The following is a 25,252-nucleotide window of genomic DNA, read 5'->3' as shown; positions in this document are numbered from 1 at the left end:
CCACCTTCCCTATCTATCTCCAAAATCTAGTATAGTAATCTGGGCACCTGCGCAAGTCACACATGGCACAGGAATGGGGAGCAGAGTTCAGCCATTTGCTGTTTCTATCCCAGTACAAAAGACAGGAGGTGGACAGTGGCCAGGTGTAAAATAAATGGAAGGAAATGGTTCCACATCCTTTGGACAAAGGAACTGTAGCGCTCCTCACAAATGTTTGTAGATGCAAAAAGAAAACTAGCATCAAACAAACCTCATGCAAGATGCAGATCTCAAGTGTTTAAATCCAGATCCACACTGAGGTCATCTTTTCAGACAGGTCCTGCCTGATTTGTGTCCTCAGATTATTAAGGGACACAGCACCAGTCCCAGTCTGGACACTGCCTTGTACAGCCGAATATTGAGGTATCATAAGATATTCAAGGAACTGGAAAACTATAGCTTTTGTTACCTACATTGGTAGATGTGGAGGAAGGATTCACAAAGCCTGCTAGTAAATATAGGCTCGGGAAGGTCTCGGAAATACTGCTTCACCATATCTGCCACGTCAAATGCTGACTGCCCTTCATAACATACGTTGTTTGGGCTGGCTTCATTCATTTCTCTTAAAGACAAGATCCTGGATTTAACACCAGATTTTCGGAACAGGCCAACCTACAAGGAAAAACAAAAATATTAAAGACACAGAGGAGTTACCAGGATGCAAGTATCTGACAAATAATAATTGATCCTTCACTTCCCTTTTGACAGTTAAGACCCTATGCTAGCAGGACGCAATACTGATGTACTTTTGTATCAATAGCAGCAGCAAGGATATTCCTCCCCAGCAGACCATGAGTGAGTATGTTTTATCTCTGCGTAGTGGCACATTCCAGCTGAAGCAAGACTCCTCATCACATTGGCTCTGGCACTACTGGCAACCACAGAACAAAGGGAACCACAACACTGTGTGACCTCCTGAGGGAGCAGAGACGTGCCACCATACCAGGAAAAGGCACCAAGAGAACTGACTGCAGATGAGTTCAGCAAGGCAAGGCAAAGAACACGGTACAGGACTAAAGGTATTCCCAGAAGGCAGCAGCATTGTATTCCCCTGCAGGCCACCTGCTCAGACCTATCACACCTTTCTGCCCGTGGTGGCAAGGAAGGCCCCCCGAAAGCTGAAAGCAGAGACTGGTTCTGGAGCAGATCCCTTTTGGGAACAGAGCTGCTCTGGGCTGCTTCGAGCTCATACCTGGTCAAGGAAGTGGCTTCTTAAATAGTCCAGTGCTTGCAGGATGCCATTGGGCAGTGGGTGGCTTGTCCGCTGAACATTCAGAATCAAGGGGACCCCAAACACATTTTTGCCCTTGTAGTCGGAGGCTTTTATTTTTTTAATAAACTTTGGTATAGTCCTGAAAACAAAAAGCAGTACATCCACCTTATTAGCCCTCCAGCACAGTTCTGCTTGCTACTTTAGTTACATGTGTGGAAAAGGACTTAGCTTGTACGTGCCACATCCCCAAATTCTGCCTCACACCTGTACACATGGCATCATAAGAGAGAGAGAAAATCATAAAGACCCATGACAGGAGTGACCTCCTAATTTCAAAACTGAAATTAGCTTGAAAAAAACTCTCACGAGAAATCTGTTCCCTCCCTTTGGGGCAATGCAGTCTTTTTTCACTTCTTTCTAGACTTTCTTCACTTCCTTCAAGCACCAGACCCCTATGCCAAGATGCTAACTGGCATTGCCAAGTCTCACAAGTGACTGACTGTGTCACTGCTTTAGTTGAAACTGGGTCTTGATGCTGGAGATGGATTCTCCACCTGGTCAGCTCCCACCTCAGGTCCTGTGAAGCACCTCTGCCAAAGCCCTGCAGATTCAGAGAGAAACTACAAAGTGCTTTGAAACCAGTAACAGTAACGATCTGTGACCACCAGTGAGGAGCAGAAGTGCCCTCCGTAACAGGAAATCCTGGAGCCACTGAAATAACCACGGAACTGCCAAAGATTTAATGGGATGGAATTCCTCACCATGGACACATGTAAGCTAGACAGACAGGGGAATTCACCTGCTTACATCAAATTCTCTCTTTCCAACCCGGTTTGTTTTAATGTTAGACAACTTACCAGTTCCAGCCCTGCTTACTGGATGGGGAGTATCTGTCCATTAGAGTAGTGAGTTTCAACAAAGCCAGCTTTTGTGTCCGGGCTAGCTGGGCAGCTGCCTGACTGTCACCCTGGATGGAAAGGCTGTCCAGGTTCTCGCTCTCTTCCACAGACCAGTGTTGCTTCCTGTGCCTACGGGATAAATGTTGTTCAAACTGAAGGACTATTCCCATTGTCCCTGTTAATTTTCTGCCTACATTTGCAAAACCCCTAAGACTCTACACAACCCACAGTTCCCTGAAGAGCCCATTAGCTGCATTTAAACAAGCTGCTTCTCTTCCAGGAGGTGCTATGGCCGTACCAAAAGTTTCAATAAGAAACACAGTAAGCGAGCTAGCTGATTCCAAATGCCTAACAGTGCTGATACGGATCATGAGAGCCCTACTTTCAACAGAGATCAGAGCAGATGTAGATATTGCGCTGCCTACGGAACAGAAGTGCCTGGCACTACCAGTGCAGACTCTGCTACCCAGAACAGACTCAGTCAGGGATATTTTGATCTGGAATAGCTATTACAGGTTTTTTTTCAGTGGAGAGAATCCATGGGGAATGCTACCAGAGGGGCAGTCTCCTAGGGAAACCCAAGGATGGCTGACCTGCTGGTCTTTTTAGGGTCTGTTATGTACATCAGCTCTGTAGAACTGAGCTCCTTGTCCAGTTCACAGCTGCTCTCTCCCTCAGTGGTTGGGACATCTGATGTCTTATCTTCCAAGTGCTCTGTGTCAAGATGGATTTCTTTAGGGGAGGATGGACACAGAGAGGTCAAGTCACTGGCAAAGTCCAAATCCCCATCATCTGAGAACTTCTGTGTCCACTGATCGACCAACTTTTTGAGACCGTTGACATCTTCTACAACATTGTTCAGTTCTGAAAAAACATCATCATCACCAACGTCCGTTGCCTCCAACTTATCAAACTGAAAATCGGGCAGGTTGTCGTATACACTCAGCCTGTTATCTGTGCATGAAAGGGGGCTGCTGGGGGCTTGGGAGTCCTTGGAACTGCTTCTGCTCCGGCTCCTTCTGCACCCATGAAAACTCCCAGTTCTCCAGTTGACAGAAGAGTTGTCCATTGAAGACAGGGAACTGTTTGTAAGTACTGTAGGGAAAGTGCCAGGCTTATGGCCTTGTGGTACTTGAAACATCTGGTTCATCTGTAACTTGACTTCGTTTTTGAGGTTTTGCTGAGATACATTGTTCCATAGGAAGAGCTTGCCAGACTCCAAGTCTTCTGCATACATTCCCTTTCTTTCACAGTGTCTTTGTGGTTTTATAAGAGGACCTGGAGTGCTCACTGTGCTGCTGATTTCAGAATGATTGCTGCTACTGCAGCTCTCGGGAGAACAGGAGGAATTGTTCTTTGTTTGGGTGCCAGAGAGGTCAGCAATATTTACACAGTTAAGCAGCTTCATTTTTTCTTCATTAAACCCTTCCAGAAGAACAGGCTCGCTTATTATGGGTTTGGCCTTTGACTGACCACTCCTTAAGTTGCAGCTCCTTAAGTGCAACTTCTCCATTTTCTTTAGAAGGCTCGTCCTCTTTTTGAATGGTGACCTATCCAAAAGCTTCTCTTCACTGGTGATATTTAAAAATTCACTAGGGGGAGGTGAACAACTAAAAGCAGAGTCCAGTGAAGCAACTTTACTCATGAAACTCGTGCTGGTTTCCACATCTTCAAAAGCTTTGGGGAAGCTAACAACATCACTGTCACCACTGCTAGTACTGTGGATTGAGGACACATCATGTTTCTCACTATGAACCAAAAGGACTGTGTCTTCACTGCTGATGCTCTTCAGTATTGGACTGCCTGGGACCGATGCACCAGCACCTTCTTGTCCTGCGAAACTTTCCAGGCTGTCAAGACGAGACCACTTCTGACTGCACCGCTCATAAGCCCATTTGTTGCTTATTGCACAAGGTTCATCATCATCAGAGTCATCGCTCTTAGAAAGAAGAAAAAAAGGTATAGTTCAAGGGCAAAGTTTTGAAACTTTAAATTATCAAAAATGTAACAAAAATGAGACCAACTGCCTTCAAAGCCCCCAGGACCCACATACGGAAATGTAAACATTCAGTTACTGAAGGTCTGCCCTGGGGTCTGTTCTGTTAGCTGAAAATTTGTCACCTAATTTGTTAGGTGACACATTACATCTCAGCATGCTGACAAACCTGGTAAGTTTACCACGGGAAAAGATGACAGATTTGATCTGAGGATGAAAACTTCAGTTTTGTTGCAAATCCAGAGATTTGAAAAATATTTTTTTTCCTAAAGACAAAGAAATCAAACACTTCATGCTTCTACAACTAAAACTCATCCATTTTCAGGTAGAGAAGCACTTGGCTGTGGGACTATGGCAGCATCAGCATCTGGCACACCCTCTTGGAGACCTCAGCCTCACCTACTGTTTGTACCAGGTGCTCCATTTGCTGTACTGCTCCCACACCAAGTGAGCACCAGGCAACAAGCAATCTATACACCTTTTAAAAACAGTTTTTTTTTTCTTTCTTTCTTTGATATAGCAAGTAATCACATTTTTACTGAGAAAATTAACTATATTTCATACCTGTTTCCTCTGATGGCTTATTTCCACTTTCATTGATGCGCACTTGTTCAGTGTGTTCAGTCGTCTAGGGTGTAAGAACAAAGATGAAAGTTTTAAATTTAAACTATTTTTTCTCTTGAAAACACACTTGTTACAAAGTAGTAGCAAAGTTCTAAACTGTGCCTGCATTATTGGTGTCAAAGACTGGCATACTGTTAGATGTTCTCCATGCATTTTACCATAACCAGCGCCCACTAACAACCCCATGATGTCCACAGTTCCAGTTCTGCCATCTTAAAGCTAAGGAAGACTGCACCTAATCAGTTACAGTCACATTAAAATCATATAATGAGCTTTAATGATTGATTCTGAAAAATTGGGTGGAGAGGAATCTCATGAAGTTCAACAAAGGCAAGTGCAGGGCCCTGCACCTAGGAACCCATGCACCATCACAGGCTGGGGGCTGACCTGCTGGACTGCAGCTCTGTGGAGAAGGTCAGTCTCTGATGAAAGCTAAGTTATGAAAAGATGAAACACCTTCTGGAGCCTATTAAAGGTGAAACACCTTCTGGCAACTATTAAAGGTGATTCATAATTAACATTTACCTGAATAGTGATTCAATTGCATCTGCATCTAAGAAGTCGTGATCTTTCCTCACAGTTTTTACGTCAATAGGAAACTGCATATCTGTGAACAAAAGAGTTGAATCTGAAGTCTGAGTCATGATGGCAAAGACTCTGAATTTTCCACGTTTAGCAAAGTTTAAATAAATCAAAAACCTACTTCTATAGCTATATATTCACACAAATGTCCTTTAAGCAAGCGAGACATCAAGGTTCATGGTATACTGCTTTCAAATTTAGCTCTATCATTCAACTTCCAATTTTTAATTTTGCACTGAACAGGGAAGGTGGATATAAAAGCAGGCAGAAGTTTCTGTCAATTCTTTGAACTGTAGACCTTTGATAAAATCTCTCTTAAAAATACATTAGCTTTTGTTAACATTCAGTGACGTTTATAACAATAAACATTTAAAGGAACATTTTTAAGTTATAAGCACAAAAGTTGTAGAAAATTATACAAGTTCACAACAAATCCATATTTCCCCCACAAATAATAAGCACTCTTTGCAGCTTCAGCAACATGAAAACATGCAGAAATCTTGTTGTTTGACTGTGTTTGGCTGCTTCTGAGTGGCTGTTTGAAAAAGTTATGATTGCAAGACAATTTTTCCAACATCCTTTTTCAAAAATGCCATTGAGACTGTATCTTGCTCCAGACCACAGTTCACACAGCTTTGGATGAGTTTTGGCTGCAGTCAGTGCATCATAATACTCTAATAGACATAATACTCTAAGGAAAAGAGATCAAGTAAAGTATAAGCAACTAAAAATCACAAAAGCAGTAATTTGACTGAGTCGCAGTCTAACAATAACCAGGAAAGATCTAGTCCTTTGTGGCATTCTCTGGTGTCCATGCCAGCTTCATTAAGGTGTCACTTCTGCACAACACACACCATGTTGTATACTATCTATAGGTCCGCATGAAGATACTGCAGAATTTGGAAGTGCTCCTGTAAAAACTGCCAGGTTCTGAAAGATTATTTATATAAGCAGTTCTACTTAAATTCAGTGTCAGCTGCTGGACAACGCTTTGGGATCCTACCTTCAAATAACTGAGCATACTGGGGAAAGCCGGCAGCCCTCAGCCAGTCGCAGGCTTCTCTGGCTTCAATTTCTGCAATGAGAACATAAAATTGCTCACTTACAGGCTCACAAGAGTAGTGCCTTTGGAATATGTGCACGCTAGTTTTATCTGGTGGATTCTCAAAGGATCTTGAGTGTTTTGTCAGTGTGTTACTGAAAGGAAAGAACTTCTTGTATCCAACATCCTTAACCTGCACACACCTCTGGAGCAGTTGTTCTGACATGGGATAGACGTGAAACACGTGAGAGCCTAGGTATGAAGGTGTACTTGAGATGCCATACATCAGTGTATATCAGCTGCCCCGAAGTCTGGACAGAGAAGCATCTGTTACATGTTGAAAGGAGTCGTCAGGGCCGGGTGTGTGATACGTGTGCCCATACCCATTCATGCACTCCAGTTCTGAGACGCTGATAAGACGCAAACAAATCCTATAAATAGTCTTTAAATGCTATCGCATTAATTACACGGACACTGCCTAAGCATTCCCAGAAAAAGGGTTCTCAGGAGTACCTGTTGCTAGGGTCTGTCAATATTTATTTCCTTGCCAACTACCAGCTCAACTTGGCAGCCACTTCAGCATAGCAGATGTCAAGAACTCACTGCTCACTTTGTGACAATTCATAAAGCCCTGTGGCCAACGCTGCAACATTCCCACAGGAGCAGAAGCCGAATACAAGTTCACAGAATCACACAACACTCACCAGATGCCTCAAAAACATAAACATGTTTAGCATGAGAACATGCCAGCAGGCTCTAAGGTCTGGGTCTGTTGAAGAGGAGAGGGATCCCACATGGCATGCTTTCCACATCTGAGCGTAATCCAGCACACATCACAACAGACACTGACCAAAAGGCAACGACTCCTTTGAAAGAAATGCTGTAAATGCACCTTATCATCCAGCATGCTCATTGGAGAGCAATGTTTCTAAGCACCTTAACATTTAGCACGCTAGACTGGAGGAACACGCCTGTTTCTTGAGTCTATTTTCTTTGCCCATTCACTCAAAGATCAGGACTCTGAGACATTTCCTCCACGTGCTGAAATTCCCAAATTCCCTGCCTGCGTTGTTGAGACCTCTTAGTTGTAAGTCACCAGTGTGTCAGCCTAAAGAGACTTACCAGGTACTGCCAGACCTTCCCTGTGGTTATTACTCTACTGCTAAACTCAGCATTACTTCCAGTAGCCCTTGATTTTTTCGGACAATGGCACCCATAACAAAGGCTTCCCTGCACAGAGCTGCGGCTTCTCCCTCCAAGCACACAGTGATAACCCAGCACAATAAGGATGCACGCCTCCTTTTTTCAAACTGCAGAACAGAAATTAATTATTTCTTCCACAACAGCCGATATCCACTGTGCTTACATTTATTACTACACTCAGCACCACAATTTATCACAATCCTTATCATAACACAGCATTTACTGAGCACTGAGGCAGGGGACTGATAAAACACGAGCATTGTACTCACAGGGCAGAACAGAGAAGAGAAGAGATCTGCAGGGCAGAGCCACGAGGAGGACCAGTCTGACACTATGAGTCTTCACAACAGCAAAGCACGCTGAGGTTTGCACTTGGGTCAGCCCATGAAGGAAAAACCCAGCGCTCTTCTGCCGGGGGGAACCCTGGGGGTGCTCATCTGGGCATTCACCTCCCGCAGCCCGAGCCTGGGCACGGCGCTCCCGAGCTCCCGCAGGAGCGTGGCTGGCTCAGTGTTGACACTTCCCCAGCTCCCAACACGCTGAAAATACAACTCTATTTTTAGAGCAAACCACACCGTGGACAGTGATGCAAATAAGAAGAGGCTGGACAGTGTTTCACAGCTAGCAATGACCTTAGCCATGAAGATGACAGAAAATACGATGACATTCTCACACTTACAGGTGGCCCCTTCCATAGGAGAAAGTTTCTCTGCTAATGTAGATCCTTAAATCCCCAGGCCCTTTAAGGTGCCTTTGCACAGTCCCATGTTGCAATGCCACAGCTGTGTTAGCAGCCTTACAAACAAGGCACACTAATAGCCTGTATCTCTACAGCTATTTAGATTTACTACAATTCCTTCACTGCTGAAATAACTACCAAAAGGGACCTGCTGATACCGCTGCACTCTGGGGATGTCTCTGCTGCCTCCTCCCAGTCCCGCTGGAAATTGAAATCATAAACAGAAAGGATGCCGAGGAATTTTACTCCGACCAAAGGAAATTCCCAGACCAGCCTTGAAGACTCTTTGAGGCTATTAAAGGGCTCTCACACTGTGGGTTTTTTTGAAAAACAAATAGAGCAGATGAGCCATTTGTGCAGAAGACCCTTTCCCACCTTCTGACCGTAGCTTGGCTCCACAGCCTGCCTGCTCCGCCTCGCCACGAGCTGCCGACACGCATCTTCCCAGGCAGCCTCGTTGGCTGAGCGGTGTTTCCCTTCCACTTCTGTATCTGCACGCTCACTACAAAAGAATATTTCAGGTTCATTGACCTGCTTTTAAAACAGATGTAACAATAAATACAGGCTGACAGCAATTGCTTAGTTCTTCTCGATGCTAGAGGGGCTGCTCAGGTGCTTGCTAAAGAGATGTTAGTTCTTCCTAAACAGGAACTGGAAACGGGGCAGCCTTCAGAAAGCTGGCAAGGACAGAACCCCAAATACTATCGCAGCATCTCTGCCTGCAAGCTAGATGTCGTACAAGAGGATGACAATTTTCTTTTACAGATTTTTCTGGTGCTACCTGCACACATGCAATAGCATGAATAGCACAACGACTCCAGCATGGCACCTCTTTCTCATGCACTGATTTCATAATTAGGCGGATGGAAAAAAACGTTTCCTGCAACCCCAATATCCTATTGTAGATCAGGGGCCGCCAGCAACATTCCCAAGCCAAGTCAGCTGTTTCCCCACGGGTAACGGGTTACTACCAGATGTTGATGAGAACCAGTACACAAACACATGACCTGTGTGATCCTTTGGCTGTGCTATTTCAGGCAGGTCGGCTTTGAGCTGGAGCTGGTTCCCTCCAGTCCCGCTGGCACCAGCAGGCAAGCCGACGGCTGTACCGGATCGCCTGCCCCAACAGCCCCAGCCAACCCTGCTCACCACGGCTGCTGCCTGTGCTCCTCTGCCCTCCTCTCTGCAGCCCCAGCATCTACCTCAGCCTGGCTGGTGCCTCCTCTCCTTCACCCACTTGGGCTCCAGGCCTAACACACAGCACTCCCCCGCCTGAGCGCCATCCTGTTGGCAAACTGGAGAGCAAACCCGGACTCATCACGCACTTAGAAACCAGACGCTGCGCCACCTATTGAATCCCTCGCTGAATGACCACGGGTAACACGGTGTGCTGCTTGCACACTTAGCTCAGGCAGCAGTGAAAACATCTGTGCTGAGGTTCGGATGCTCTCTCCCAAGAAGCCCTCTCCTAACAGCAAGGGAGAGGCAGCACCTGAAGCCAGCCAGAAGCAGGTGATGAAAGAGGCCAGCCGTCTGCTACAAGATGCTCATGAGCTTCAACTAACAAAGAAAGTGGCAAATTGTACTTCAGTTTTTAAAAAGATGTCCTTTAAACAAAAGGGGAGGGTGCAGATTTCTGCTTGGAAGCATATGTGCAGTGACTCACTCTCAAGATGCAGCATGACATTTTACTTGCACAGATCTGCTGCCAGAAGAGGAATGGTCTTTCCTTCCTTTTCTCAGCTTCATGTTCCTCTCCTCTGCTTGCCCTGACACCTCCAAGCCTGTGAGAGCAAGCCCAGCCAGCCAAACTTGCAGAAAACTCTTCACTTTTCTTGGCAAGATCAGTTTGGTGGCAATTCAGCTTTCTGCATCGCCAACCACGCGTCCAGTGCCCAGCCGCGGCACAGGCAGGGCGAGGTGTCGGGACGGCAGCTGGTGGCCAGCAGCCCCCAGCCCAGTCGGAAACCTGGCCAACACGTCCTGCTTTCCACACTGGGTCTCATTGCTGCTCTCCTACCTTCGGAGCAGTTTTTCAGGAGATTTTTAAAAGTCATGGCAGATGCACTACTTCTGCTTCCACCTTCGGACAATGCGGTGTGCCAGTGCTGACAGGTAGGAACCACTTGGTGGCCAGGTCTTAACCTGTTAGAGGGGTTTGTGTGTAACTCTCGATCTCTTCCAAAACATGTCAGCGAGTAAACAGTTGGAGAGGCTTTAGGACACTACTTTCCAACTTTTCTGTAAGGTCCAAGGGTAGTGCTTATGAAAAGGAACAGATTTTCTCAACAAAGCCAGCTCACGAGGCACTCCTGTAGCATCTCCTCCCCGTGCCATGCAAGTGCAGACAGGCGAACAGAAAAGAGGCTACGACTGATTCTGGCTTTATTTGGTTACATATTACACCCACCTGGAAGGCAACTGGAAGAAAATCCAGAGAATTTTGCTCTTTCCCAATCTTGGTGATTGCATAGGAAGATTTTTTTCCACCTGGTGCTAATCCTGCTACAGCAACAGACAATGGATGCCCACAGCCTGTGCTCTGAAACCTGTTTTATTTGGCATGGCAGAACTCACTGCTCCAGCCCAGGCAGGTGCTGCTGCCTACTCTCATCGCTGGCAGTCCTAAACTATCGTCCCCCTCAGCCTCCTCCAGAAAATGAGCCAACAAGACCTGGGCACACTTGGCAGCCACATGCCAAATTCCACAATCCGTTTTTCCTATAGCTCATGAGTCGCCGGTTCTTTCTGCAGTGATTTAGGTGCTGCTGTTACTGGTTGAGCTGGCAGTGGTGGAGATGAAGAGGCTTTTTCAGGGTCCATTTGAAGATAAAATGATGAGTTTCCAGTTGCATCTTTTTATAGCCTGGGGTTATAAAAAATTGTAGGCTCCCCTCTGACTTATAGCTGCTAATGAGGTATTGCACTTTACAGGCACTCTATGAAAAATGCATTTGCTGCACTAGCACTATGATTTCCTGAGGATGTCCAGAACCTAATAGTAACCTATGACGGGATCTTCAAAAATTGTCTTTTCTTGAGGTATCGCCTCTTGAAGAGTCTGAAAGTGTTGTCTGCTCAGTAATGTTGACAGCTTAAGTGTTATGCTTTCAGAGCAGGGTGTTTGCACTGACCAGGGTAAGCAGTCGGGGCTTGTAAAACCACCAAACTCTCCAGAAGTGGAGACAGATCACAAATAAGAGGAAATGTTTATTCTGTTGTCCTGTGTGCAATGCAAAATAGCAAAGACTAATTCTATTTTATCAACCTAATGGAGGGGAAAAAAAAAAAAAAGGATTCTTGCTTGGAATTTTGCCAGGATAAATTAGGCTCCATACAGATAATTGAATATGAATGTCTAGAAAAAGAAAATGCCAAGATATTTGGCCTTTCTTTCCTTCTTTACTATCATGCTGGTATTTTGGAATCGCAGCCAACTCTTCAGTTATCACAGCTGGGAACTGCAATATATCCCTGTACTTTGTGGCAAGCTTAATTGCATCTTTATCCGCTCTTTGGCATTAGCTTCCCAAGCTGATTACTGGGACTCCCAAGCTGCCATTAAGATCTTTACTCAGGTCCTTGTCCTTTGCCTCCCTTGTCAGTTACTGGGACCTGGACAAGTTTAAAGGTATTTTCTTTGCAGATCACATTAACTAGCTCGTCAGTGTTTGATGATCTTTTAATTGTTTCTGTGTAAGTTAGAAGAGGTAGTGTTTGCTCTACAGAAATTTCAAAGGGCTCAGGGGAATTAGGTGTCTTACTCCCATTGACCTTAGAAGCGAGAGTGTAACTCTCTAATTTCTAGACCCGCACTTGAGAAGCCTTCTCCAAGGTGACAGCAGATGCAGCTCCCTGCAGTCTAATCTCAGGCCCATTGCTTCTCTGTGCTTTGGTTCTCCTGGCTGTTCAACAGCAGCAGATACAACATTCCTCTGCCGTAGCAGCTCCTTATCACTGATCTTTTACAGCACCCTTCTACATGACTGAGACACACTTGCAAAATTCCTAGGAGGAACTGTAGGTAACAGGACGGGTAACTGCTTGCTTCCAGTGGAGCCAACATCAATAAACCCATGGCACAGAATTAACTAGTGCCGAACAAGGATATTGTCCATGCTCTTTCAGGGTGTAGCACTAGGTTTTCCGTAATTCTGCAAAATGCCAAAGATAGCACTGCATGTGCGACAAGTTCAACCTACGTGTTATGAACTATTTAGCCCAACAGAGGCAGGTCAGTAAGTGATATTTCAGAGAAAGGTATTTTATCAGCCCCTCTGAGGTGCGCTGAGCCAGCCTGCAGCTGCAGAGCTCAGGTCAATGCAGTCTTTACCTGGTCAATACACTTGAAAGACATTTGCTGGTATTCAAAGATATGCAGCAGAGTCAGAAAAACCACTGAGAATTTCCTAAAAGCATCAAACTGTGAAACAAAAGCACGAGTGATTAGAAGAACATGATCTGAAGCACAGAAAGCCCAGGAGTTATTTAACACTAATACTCTTGAAGAGGAACAGAAAGCTGCTGTAGTGTCCCCCCAGATTGTTACCAGAGGCTGTACGGTGCCCCAGCACAGGACTGAGCTCACAGCCTGGGGCTGTGACACTCGGGGCACCACCTCTGCCCTGGCCCGGCCCGCGGGGCACTGCGGTGAGGACACGCATGGGAGCAGGGCTGTGTGGTGCCAAACCCAGGACAGCTGTCCGTACCACAGGGCAGACATCCACACAGGCCACGTGTAGACAGATCCATCCCATCAGACAGCGTAGCTACCCGTACAGAATAGATGTCTCATTCCTATTACCTGCATTCATTTAGAGGGAAGGAATAACTGCAGGCAAATCCACACTTCACGGCTATTGAAGTTGCTGGTTTACCTCCATATTTTACCATTGTGCCAGTGTCATTTTGATGGATTACTGATTTTTTTACTAAATTAGCTACTGTTTCATTTTTTCCTTCCCAACAAATGCCTGGAATGATGTTGCCTCTACCCTGCACACAACAAATTAAGGCGCTGATGTTGCATCATGCAATGGAGATACTGTGTCTCATAGACAGATTTTTTTTTTCCTGTTTGACTTAGATGGAACACAATTTGGGATCCATGATTAAAATCAGTGTCAGATGCCAGCTACAGAATGTGAGCCAGCCATAGGACATGGTTACTGTGTTGTAATTAGGCCCCTTGCCACAGTGGTTTTCGTGGAACTGTGAGAACCTTTACTTTTATTTTGTTTATAGAGACTTAGTTGAGACAAAAATAGTTCGTGATCTGAAAAAATCATATGCAGTTAAGCAATGAATCTGTGTACTAAAAACATTAGCACAATTTCTGACCTTTCTGACTATTCAGATTTGTCTGTATTTGATGCAGTTCATTGCTATTCTGATTTTATTTTTTCCTTCTAATAACAGTTTTACTAACCTAACCTAACATAGGAGGAAAAAAAGCTCTAAATGTAGATGGTCTGTTTTATCACCTCAAATTAAACAAAAAGAAAGAAAGGAAAACTTTTGAGATGTTTTTTAAGCCATGAGCAATACAAAATTATAAATTTCTAATAAAAATACATGGTCAGCCTTTCTAACCTGAACAAGCCTTCTGCAGAAATAATTCAACAATGCACAGAGCATCACATCAAGTAGGCAGGTCTCAGAAGAACATATCAAACATACTAATATATCTAACATTATTTCCCTGGAAGTTAACTTTAAATCGCTAATGATTTTATAGCTCCTGGACTGTTAGTTATATAGGGCAGACATGAGGATAGGATGCTGCATTAATGTAAAGAGGTCAAAAGATAACTCAAGCTCTATGAACCACTCCAGTGTCTCTAAATCTTTGTAGCACAACTTGAAATGTTCTGGCTTTTGCTGTGTGGAACTCAAAGACACAGCAGAAAAGAAATGGAGATTGAGCACAATGGATAAGCAAGAATTTTCTATTTAAAACAAGAATTCTTCTGGTTGTGGATGGATTTTTCTAAACGAGGATTTAAGAAGTGAAGTCAAGCATTTTGCTGTTCATTTCATTTAACCCAAGCTCATTTAACCCAAGGATCATTATGATGAAATTGGAATTTATGGGTGTGTTTCATTAGAATTAATTCAATTTTCCATATAGTAATCAAATGCAAAATTTGCACAGACTTACTATTTATTTTTAGTTCAATTGGTTCCTAAGCTGGCAAATTTTATGGCACAATAAAAAAGACATTTGATATTAGTACTGGGCTACACAATACAAAAGAAATCATGGAGTTGTGATATATGGTCTTTAGCTGTGATTAGCTAAGAAAATGCTTTTTGCCAGGCCCACCCAAAGCAATATAAAAAGTACACACCCTGTACTGATCAAATCCTCAGCTGCGTGCTTGGGTTAGGAAGATGGAATGTATCATTTAAATCTGGAAATAACATTGGTAGACGGCTTGCATATGATATCAGTGTTCCAATCAAACCATGCAGTTGTTTTCCCACTCTCATTTTCCTTTGGGCATTTGCCATGAAATGATGATACACAACCCTAAAATGCTATTTTCTCTGTCTTTTAGGTAGTTAAATTAGTTTAACAAGTCAACGGCAAAATTCCTGGTGTTGATTGGCACCTAATCACGTAAAGGCTTACATTCACGTAAAGGCTTACATTGGGGGGGCTAATTCAGGATGATATAGCATGATATAGCAATAGCTAGTGAAGAAATGATGAAGGCTTTTCAGGAAGGAATGACAATCCTGGCTCATTTTATCCATACCTCAGTACAATGAACCTGGGGGATCCTTGCATCAGCCTCTGCCTCAATGGAGCTCAGACTACACACAGTAAGCTCACACCCTACAGAAGCCGGTCCTTGGCAACTATACCTGAAGCAGGAATCAGAGTTTTCACACAGTCTGGAATAACCAGGACTCAGTTTCAGAAAAGGTGTTAAGGTATTGTCACAGGATGTCAAAAGACTCCACACCCACTGCCTGAGAAGGGGTTTGAGGGGCTGCTGATGGAGATTTCCATACCACAGGGAAAGGTGGCAAGAAAATCAGCATCCTGCTCACCTGGGCTTTTCATTTCCCAGCTCTGCAGCTTGCCAAGGACCACAGAATAACTTTACCAACACCCCAAAGCTTAGACCATTGTTAGGGACCGAATCCTGGAAAACATGATATTTTCGCAAAGCTGTCATTAAGTGTTTGATCACCTTGTTTCTCAAGCAACTTACCCATGCTGAGGACTCTCCAGAGCTTTTCTGATGTGTGGTGTTACGGCCTGACCTAACTTCACCAAAAAACGTCTGTCAGACTGTTGTAGGTCAGCACATGGAAGGATCCTGCACACAGCATCTCCAAACCAGCTGCATTCTCCCTGGCTTCGCACCGAGGTCACAGCTCCAGTGAAAGCCAGTCCCAGAGTGGGTCGCTTTAAACAAATTTGCAAACCACTGCATGAGCAAGACAAATCATTTCATAAATGAGCCTGCCACTTCTAGAACTCTCACTCATACTTAAGCAAAAAAAAAATAAAAAAAGCCTACGTTACTAAAGCTATTTCAGAAAGGCATTGTGCCAGGGAATGGAGGCACCTCTCACTAAAGGCAAGTTTATTGCATATTTTAATTCTGACATCACTGGAATACTTCCCGTGCAAACACATCTACCAGAGGTCACCTCACTCTCTTCTTCCCGTCGCCCCTTTTGCTGCCTCCCACAACAGGCACCTTTCAGGAACCAAAGATGAATGGTATTTCACTTGTGACTTCTCCTACCAGAGACATTTTGTGCAGAGGGCCTGCTTCACAGGAATGCCCCACTCCAGTTTATCTCTTGTTTAGAAATACACAGTTCTGTGGCTGCAGTGCCCAGAGGCTGCCATCCTTTTTTTCCGGGAGGCTGGGCTCCCGCTGGAGCCTCCCCTGAAGCAGCGTGACACTGTGCCATGCCGTGCCTCGTCCTCTCCAACCAGCCTTGGCTGGAAACCACAGAGCACTGTGCTGCCTACTGGCCACATCCATACGCTGACATTTTTTGAGAGAGGGGTTCCTCAGCTCTCAGCAGCAGGTATCTTCAAGGTACGCATGCGCAGTGCAGGTGTGGTGTTGGCGCTTAGAGACCCTCCACGGAGGGCTGAGAGCGCTGAAAGCTGCCTCGTCCTTGCCCTGCTGCCCGGGCTGTCCACCACGAGGCCTGAGGCCTGACGTCCATCATGGAGTGGACAAAGCCACTGCTATGGGTGCAGCCATGGCCCCTGTTTGCCATTGCCAGTCCTTGCCAGCTCTGACCAGCTGATTGCTGCCATGAGGCAGGCCCCGGTCTCCCATTTCTAGGCTTTGTTCAGATCAGTCTGGTCCCAGACATGGGAAGGGATATATCCTGGGCTTGGGGCCGGACACAAAGAATGCATATCCCCTCCAGTAACGGGGAACAAACCCCACTGTTGAGCAGTAATAGAGTTCACATGAAGACCTGCTGACAAAGGTAAGCACGATCCTCCCCACTTCAGGGACTGCAACGCAGGCCTTGCACCTCCCCTCACACAGCGGCCCTGTGTGCCCGCCTCAGCCTGCCAGCATAAACCTGCTCCTGGCCCAGCATGGCAGAGGGGCTCCAAACCTTGTACAGGGTTAGATATCTAGAACTGGTGGTGTGAAAACCTTCTGCATGGACAACCATAAGATATGCAAATATTAAAAATACTATTTATATGCATTCCCTTAATTTATGGTTGCCTAGAACATTCACTTCCAGTTTTTCCACCATAAATAAGGGAATTGAAGCCTCCAAGGTTCCCTCTACTATTTCACTGGCAAGGAAATATCCTTGTGAGGGAAGAAGATCAAAGCCATTTTGTCAAGTAAGCATCTTCCACTGCCAAGGAGATGGGAATATAAAAGCCAGTGGCAGCCCCAATATATGTTCAAAATAACAGTAATACATGACAACAAATGCAAAAGGAGCTAGAGCTTGGTGCCACAGTCACCACCTCTACAGGACAGCAACACCAGGAGACAGAAGATTATGTTTGCCTGTGTAGATACATACGTGTATAAGCATACATTTAGAGGAATGACCTCATTACAACAAAAACAAACCTTGGGAAATTAAACCTTGTATTTTGAAGATTCCTTTAATGGAGGGAATGTTGAGAGACCAGGGTCTCATTTTTGCTGCTCAAAGATCCCATATGCTTTCTCTTCCTTCTCAGAAGGAAGGATGATGTTCACATGAGATACTCTGCTATGGATTTTAGTCCATGACAAGGGCAGGTAGTCATTAATTCCTACTTTTGATTCTTCCTGTCCAAAGTCAGCCTTCAACAATTAGGTCACTACAACCCCTTTGCCTCTTTTAGAAACATCTGCAAGATACAAAACAAGGGAGAATTCTCTTTTGAACACAACATACAAGAACTAATACAGAATAAAACACAACCCACTTTTTTAAAGGGAATAGTAAAGTATCCTTTTTGTTCCTGCATCCTTTAGAAGAAGCTGGTCCTTTTATATGGCTGTTTACCTGGTGCTACAATAGCCACAACTGCTATAAATTGTTGTGAAAGGAGCTATCATAGAATTGCAGATCCTGGGAAACAGCATGGGGTATTGGGGTATTGCCTTGTCCAGCAGGTGACTTAATGATTTGGTTTGATCTCCATTCCTTCGCAAAATCTCTGTGCCCTATTTCAGTGGAAACTCTGCAATCTGCTTGTAATTAGAGCAGTCAAATCTCAAGCTGGAAGCTTTTGCCTTCTATTGTAAGTTTAGCTTTTTTTTTTTTTTAAGAGGAAAGCACTGCGCTATCACAATGAATTTCAGGAATTTTCTCAAGGAACTTTTATTGTTAGACTAAACAAGTTGAAGAAATGTTCCAGAGCTAGTGGAGTTCCTAAAATGTGGATGAGATAATGTAGGAACAGAGAACATGACACCTTGTTTCATAGCTTCACAGAGAATATTTGACCTGAAAAAGCTCCGGAGAAGTGTGCTTGTAGTGGGTGCATGGAGTTCCCTGAGCAGTCTCCCCTTCAGGGATGTATTTCCATGCCACACATCCCTGCCTGTGATCACTGCCTGGAAGAACTGGTACAGAGAAAAGAGTACACAGAGTGAAATCACAGCTTTGCCCCTCACTGCCAACTGAGAAAAAAGAGTAAAAGCCTTGATTTTCACAATTATTTGCCTATCTCAAGAGCCAATTACAAACTCACCAACACATCTGCAGCTATTTAAACAAATAAAACCAGATTGTTCACTCTATACTTGTTACCAACGTGCCTCCAAACTGGCTGTGATTTGAGTGGGAATGGATGATCCATTCTAGAACAAACACTGACACTTGGGAAATACAACTTCTTTCACTAAGTAACTAATAAAAATCACAGTTATGCCAGTGCTTTCTCACATAGTCCAAGACTGAAAGCGTAAAGTCATTCAACAATCCATTTTATACTGTTACTTCCTTGTGATATTGCTGTGAACCAAGCTCAAGTTAAATAGGATCTGTATCCAATCTCCAGATCCTCTTTCAGTCACAGTCTTGAAAAACAGCTGTTTCTTGCCTGACGGAAAAGCAGAAAAGTACCTTTTGCTTATTTTGCTTCCTATCTTTATCACATCTAAGCTGTTGAACAGAATATTCCTCAAAGATCCGACAGATGCTCTTTCCAGCAACAAATCAAAGCAGCTGGACAGGTCTTTTTTTTTCATTTTTTTTTTAAATTTTTTCCCAGTCATACAAAAACAGTAGCTTCTAATTTTACCAGGTTGACATTATACATGAAACACCCAATTCTTCTAAAAACTCAGCTTACGAAAAGACAGTTGCTATTTCTAAAAATGTGTCTTAGCAGCTCAGGAAGCAGCAATAGGCAACTGTCACACTGGATCAAAGACTATTCCAAACTTATCTATCTGTACATGGAGCCAGATCCGTTTGGTCAGAAATCTCCTGAGAACTGGTTTTCTTGTGAGGTGTCCCAGAACTTCTCCATTTTGATCTAAATAAATGTCACAGAATTGACAAGACACCTAAATATGAGTGTTTTGGAACTGGTAGTCCATTGTTAATACCATGGTATGGCACTGCTGTCAATGGAAGCAATGTGGTGCAACGGGACGTGTAATTGTTCTTTACAGGAGAGCTAGGTACAATGGCTCGCATGAATAAGAAGCACTAGAATAGAGAAACTTCGGGAATAAGCAATTGGTAAAATTGCTTATTAAAATAGTAAAACCTGAATGAGGTTCTGATAGGATGCTAATTGAACAGATTTAACAAATATTTGCTCGAATTCTCCACGGTAGTTCACTTGGCCATATTCACATCCTTAGTTTGTTATTTGCAAGCATTTGTGAAACCGTAATTTTGCTCAGAGAAATAACTGGGAACCAGTAGCTCTTACAGCTAGCAAGTCTGCTGGTCTGTATGAACACCTAATGTCACAGTGGCTTTGATCACTTTGCATTCTTCCCATGAAACCATTTTCAATGATATTTGATGCTTGTTTGTAGATCTACTTCCAGGAATGTGTCAACAAGAAAAAAAGAAAGAAAAAAAGTGTGGTGGTTAACTTAAGCCAAAACTATGATTATAGATCAGGAACTGATTTTATGATATAATTCATGTCATTTGCTATTTTCCTGGCTCAAGCTTATCATCAACAGATAAATCTTTGAATCCTTTGAGACTTTTCCAGAAAACAGCAATTTTTCTCCGTGCGCTTTTTTCTGTGACATATACTTAAACTTTTCTTTTGGATCACTTATGTTAGAACTAGAGTAAACTGCTGAAAATATAAGTGCTGTTTGGGTGAAATAATAGCCAGAACACTCAAAAATAGCCTCTAATTCCGTTAGTAGATGCAGCATTTTTATCTGAAAGGCAAAGCAGCTTATAAGGGTAAATAATTATTTTCTGGGCATCAGAGAAGCTAAGATTCATTTTGGCTTTCCAGTTTGGCACTTTAAATGAGAAACAGGTGTCAAAGAGAGCAAAAATAAAGCAACCAATGTGCACAATAACAACAAAAAATAAAGAGAAAGAGAGAAAGAGAGAAAGAGAGAAAGAGAGAAAGAAAAGAAAATGAACAAATCAGAATCTGAAAAGCAAACTGCAAAATAGCACTAATAACTTGTAAATCCATTTTCCAAATGTACATTTTCCTGGTACAAAAAAGACAGGGATCTCCTGGAAAGAGTCCAGCGGAGGGCCACAATGTTGATACGGGGCCTGGAGCATCTCCCCTATGAGGAAAGGCTGAGAGACCTGGGTCTGTTCAGCCTTGAGAAAAGAAGACTGAGAGGGGATCTTATCAATGTTTATAAATACCTGAAGTGTGGGAGATAGAGGAATATGGCCAACTTCTTTTCAGTGGTCTGTGGGGACAGGACAAGGGGTAATGGCCACAAGATGGAGCACAGGAAGTTCCGCACCAACATGCGAAAGAACTTCTTCACAGTGAGGGTGACGGAGCACTGGAACAGGCTGCCCAGGGAGGTTGTGGAGTCTCCTCTGGAGATATTCAAGACCTGTCTGGATGCCTACCTGGGCAACCTGCTCTAGGGAACCTGCTTTGGCAGGGGCGTTGGACCCAATGATCTCTTGACGTCCATTCCAACCCCTATAATTCTGTGATTCTGTGAAAATGTGCTGTCTAGAAAGAGGTTCTCCAGCTGCAGCCATTACATGGATCATGACAAGAGCAACTCTAAAAAGTGATAAGCCTTGGCAAAATGACGCTGGTGCCCTAATCATGTAACTCATTTTTACAGTAGGTCTGGAATTGGCTTCAAATTAATTTAAAGGCAACATAAAGCTAGATTCAGATGCAGTGGTAGGCCCAGTCTCTTTTACAGACTATAAACCTCATGCTATAATCCCTCTAGCGAGGTGGGGATTGGGCTCTTCTCCCAAGCACCAAGTGATAAGACGAGGGGAAATGGCCTCAAGTTGCACTAGGGGAGGTTTAGGTTGGATATTAGGAGAAATTTCTTTACTGAAAGAGTTGTGCGGCATTGGAATAGGCTGCCCAGGGAAGTGGTTGAGTCACCATCCCTGCACGTCTTCAAGAAACAAGTAGATGTAGAACTTAGTAGCATGGTTTAGAGGTGGACTTTAGTATTAGGTTGAAGGTTAGACCAGATGATCTTAGAGGTCTTTTCCAACCTGAATGATTTTATGATTCTATGATTCTATGATAATGTATCTCAGCAATGCCTGGTGGCCGATTTTAATCTGTACACAATAGGCATTTACTCAAAGAAGATAATACAGTTCACATATGAAAGCAGCTTTTAAAACAATTTATGAACGTTTTAAAACTCAGAAAATAAGTATTTAATATGATTAATGAATAATGTCTATTTCTCACATTTATCACAGGGATTCCATTTTCCCCCTCTGTCCAGCACCCACCAATCCTGACTTAAAATACTTCTACTACTACTGAGAAGAAACAGCTGAAAAGCCTTAATCATTGTTGGATTGTAAACTCATTCCCTTGAGCTTCCTAAAATTTAGCTTCCTAAAAATGCAGATGGGTGCCAAGTCGGGGAAAACATTAAGAGTGCCTAAATAGCTCAAAACTGGGACAGGGACAATTGGCAGCCGCAGCATAACGTGCCTGTCCAGTGCCTCTCCAGCCAGCGCTTCTGCTTGCACAGCCATGCGGTGCGGAGCACCGGGGCACACTGCTTCCAGCATGGCACTCGTTTTGCTCTGTGTTTCATGGATCCAACATGTCTCTTGTCAGACGTTAAGTTGTATACATAACCCATAGTGACCTCTTCCTTCTTCTCCAAAGCACTCGTCTTATCCAGATATCTGTCGGGCGTCACAAGGCTGCTTATTTGACGCAGTGTTTTTAAATAACCCACAAATATTTAAACAACATTTCTATAAGCATTACATGTTTAGAAGACATCCAGAAATGTCAAGAGTGCCCAAGCCGGTTGGCCCAAAGTGAGCTCAGCACTGAAGCAGCTCACAGAGTGGCTGCAGCACACAACAGCTTATGCAAAGCTCTTGGCAAGCATCTTAGAGGTTCTTAGCACCACGGGCAAAACCCTGTGAGATGAGCTAAATACTTACAGAGCAAGTGTCTGAGACACCAAACCTTTAGTTGTGATTTGTATTTTAGGAGATAGCAAAGAACCTGAAGTCAGTACTGAAGCCACCAACACTCTCTTCTATCTTCTGGCTCTATCTTCTATAACACCTCCAGTCGATCATGAGGTGCCCACTACCAGGTGACAGGTGTAAAAGGCGTCCACTACCCAGGTGCTATTGCACATCAACTTGGGCCTGTAAGGCCTGGTTTGAAGACCTTGTAGCCTTTGGTTTTGGTTATCGAACTCCTTTGTCATTACAGACTTCCAAAACTCAAAAGAACAGTATTTCACACATTTTGGATTTGAAGAAGATGTTCAGAGAAAAAATATTGACACTAAAACACCCAGACCACTAACAACCATTAATAAAAGCATTTCAGATCAAAAGGTCGACGTTTGCCTCAGCTCACTTCAGATTTAAGTACTATCCAGTCCTTGCTTAAGACTGAAGTAAAGGTTGGTGCCAACCTACTTATGATGAGAGGTTTATGTTCTTATTTGTATCCAGGCATAACACAATTCCTTGTTTCTTGAGCCAAATAATTTTCCCTTAGATGGGTTGGCTGTGTAGGCTAGTATGAGACATGGTATTGGCAGGTTACAACAGTATGTGTTTTCCTGGGAGAAGGCTGGCAAGAAATAAGAAGTGGACTTCAGTTCTTCAGTTTCTTTTTTAAGCAATGGGGCAGATAAAGCTGGTTAAGTCAGAATATTAGAAAATAAACATGCCATTCCCTCTGCCAAATATATACAAGATTACTTGAGTCAAATGTCATAGGCGGGTACAGAGTAAAATATAGAAGCTATATGGTACACCTTAGATACCTAGTCAATGTACCAAGTATACATTCTGTACGTAAAAGGCTTTAGAAGGATCAAGAAAAACATCACCCTGCCAATACTAGTATGTCAGCACATGCCCTGTAAGGTGTGCCCTGCCAAAGAGCTAAGTTTCTCACTTTGTACAAAACCTATTCATAGAATCATAGACTATCCTGGGTTGGAAGGGACCCCCAGGGATCATTGAGTCCAACTCCTGAGTCCACACAGGACCACCCAAAAATCAGGCTGTGTGTCTGAGAGCATTGTCCAAACACTCCTTGAACTCCGGCAGCCTCGGGGCCATGACCACTGCCCTGGGGAGCCTGTCCCAGTGCCCGACCACCCTCTGGGTGCAGAACCTTTCCCTAACACCCAGCCTGACCCTCCCCTGTCCCAGCTCCATGCCATTCCCTCGGGTCCTGTCGCTGTCCCCAGAGAGCAGAGCTCAGCGCCTGCCCCTCCGCTCCCCTCGTGAGGGAGCTGCAGGCCGCCATGGGGCCTCCCCTCGGCCTGCTCTGCTCTGGGCTGAACAAACCAAGGGACCTCAGCTGCTCCTCATGTCTTGCCCTCCAGACCCTTCACCACCTTCATAGCCCTCCTTTGGATGCTCTCTAATAATTTTATGGCCTCCTTATGCTGGGGCACCCAAAACTGCCCACGGTACGGGACTGGAGGTGAGGCCGCGCCAGCACAGTGCAGAGCAGAGCGGGACAATCCCTTCCCTCAACTGTCCGGCAGCGCCGTGCCTGATGCACCCCAGGACAAGGTTGGCCCTCGTGGCTGCTGGGGCCTGCTGCTGGCTCATGTTCAACTTGCCATCGACTAGAACCCCCAGTTCCTGTCCTGTGGGGCTGCTCTCCCACCTCTCATCCTCCCAGTCTGTACATACAGCCAGGGTTGCCCCATCCCCAGGTGCAGAATTCAGCACTTGCTTTTGTAAAACTTCATATTGTTGTGAAACTAAAAATATTGATCTAATATTTTGGATAATACAAACCCTTAATATATTTCTCAGTAAATCTGTTTTGCGAAGAAGATTCCATCTCTATGTCTACCACTAGTGGTGAAGTAAAAGGATTCAGACCTTCTGATTCCAGTCAAATGCCCTTTCCAACACACACAACGTATACATGCGAAGTAGGAACACAGATTTCAGCCAAGGTCACTTGTTAGATGTGTCATTTTCTGTTGGAGTAAACCTCACAAGCATGAATTGGTAGACAAGTGCTGCAGTTCATGTGTTGCCAAAAGTTTAGTACCATTTACCTTTGCCGAAACAGCGCTGCCACATATTTCAATGACAAAAGGATTCATCTTGTCTTCCCACTTTTAGGAATGGCTACTGCTTCCAGCTGGACCCAGGAAATGCTGTGCAACTTCTGGCTGTGGCATTCAGATAGTCCTTACCTCTGGTAACAGTGAGGGAGTGTCCAGGCTGGTAGGAGCTGATGGGTTGGTTTACATCAGTATCACTTTCTCAACTTTACTATAACTTTTTGCTGTTCTTATGAAGGGAAGTACAGAAAGGAAATACAAAGTATTCATACACTCCTTCTTTTCTCCTCCCCAGAAATGCCCCACTTCATATTTGAGTAGTATAAACAGCAAAGAAAAAAAAAAAAAAAAAGGGCACTGCTTCCTTGCAATATCAAGCCAGCAAAAGCAGGGACAGCATGCACATGAAATATTTTACCATTAATGGCTCCAACAGAAAGCTTTCTGGATGATCTATGAAAACCCTGCAATCAGAAATATTACATGCTTTGCCCAGCCCCGTTTCCAATTGCAGGTTTTCTGATGAGAGGGGAGCTGCGCTCACTTGTAACATCACATTTAGAAATCCATTTAAGTCCCTTTGATATTATTTGAATGATCACTTCTGAAAGGTTTAAAAAATGCAGCTAAGCCGTATTTGTTATTGCTGCAATGCTTAGAAAGTGTAAACACTTAAATCATCAACCAAGTGCATAGCACTCATATTCACCATA

The 25,252-nt window shown here is 44.1% G+C and overlaps 1 protein-coding gene across 1 annotated transcript in view; it reads right to left on the bottom strand.

Annotated features, from left to right (window-relative positions):
• The window catches only part of LOC118256162 (rho GTPase-activating protein 7-like), a 41,547-nt gene that overhangs the window by 2,994 nt on the left and 13,301 nt on the right, over window positions 1-25,252 (bottom strand). The window contains exons 2-8 of the mRNA XM_050713565.1: window positions 6,357-6,428; window positions 5,297-5,378; window positions 4,712-4,775; window positions 2,745-4,090; window positions 2,110-2,280; window positions 1,232-1,391; window positions 453-651 (exon numbers count right to left, since the gene is read on the bottom strand). Of these exons, the coding sequence (XP_050569522.1) occupies window positions 453-651; window positions 1,232-1,391; window positions 2,110-2,280; window positions 2,745-4,090; window positions 4,712-4,775; window positions 5,297-5,378; window positions 6,357-6,428 (2,094 nt within the window). The remainder of the gene's footprint in view (window positions 1-452; window positions 652-1,231; window positions 1,392-2,109; window positions 2,281-2,744; window positions 4,091-4,711; window positions 4,776-5,296; window positions 5,379-6,356; window positions 6,429-25,252) is intronic.

Source organism: Cygnus atratus, chromosome 14 (genome assembly GCF_013377495.2).
Source record: "Cygnus atratus isolate AKBS03 ecotype Queensland, Australia chromosome 14, CAtr_DNAZoo_HiC_assembly, whole genome shotgun sequence".
NCBI classification, from domain to species: Eukaryota; Metazoa; Chordata; class Aves; order Anseriformes; family Anatidae; genus Cygnus; species Cygnus atratus.
Note: the sequence above shows the minus strand (reverse complement) of the source record. Positions and strands in the feature narration are given on the sequence as shown.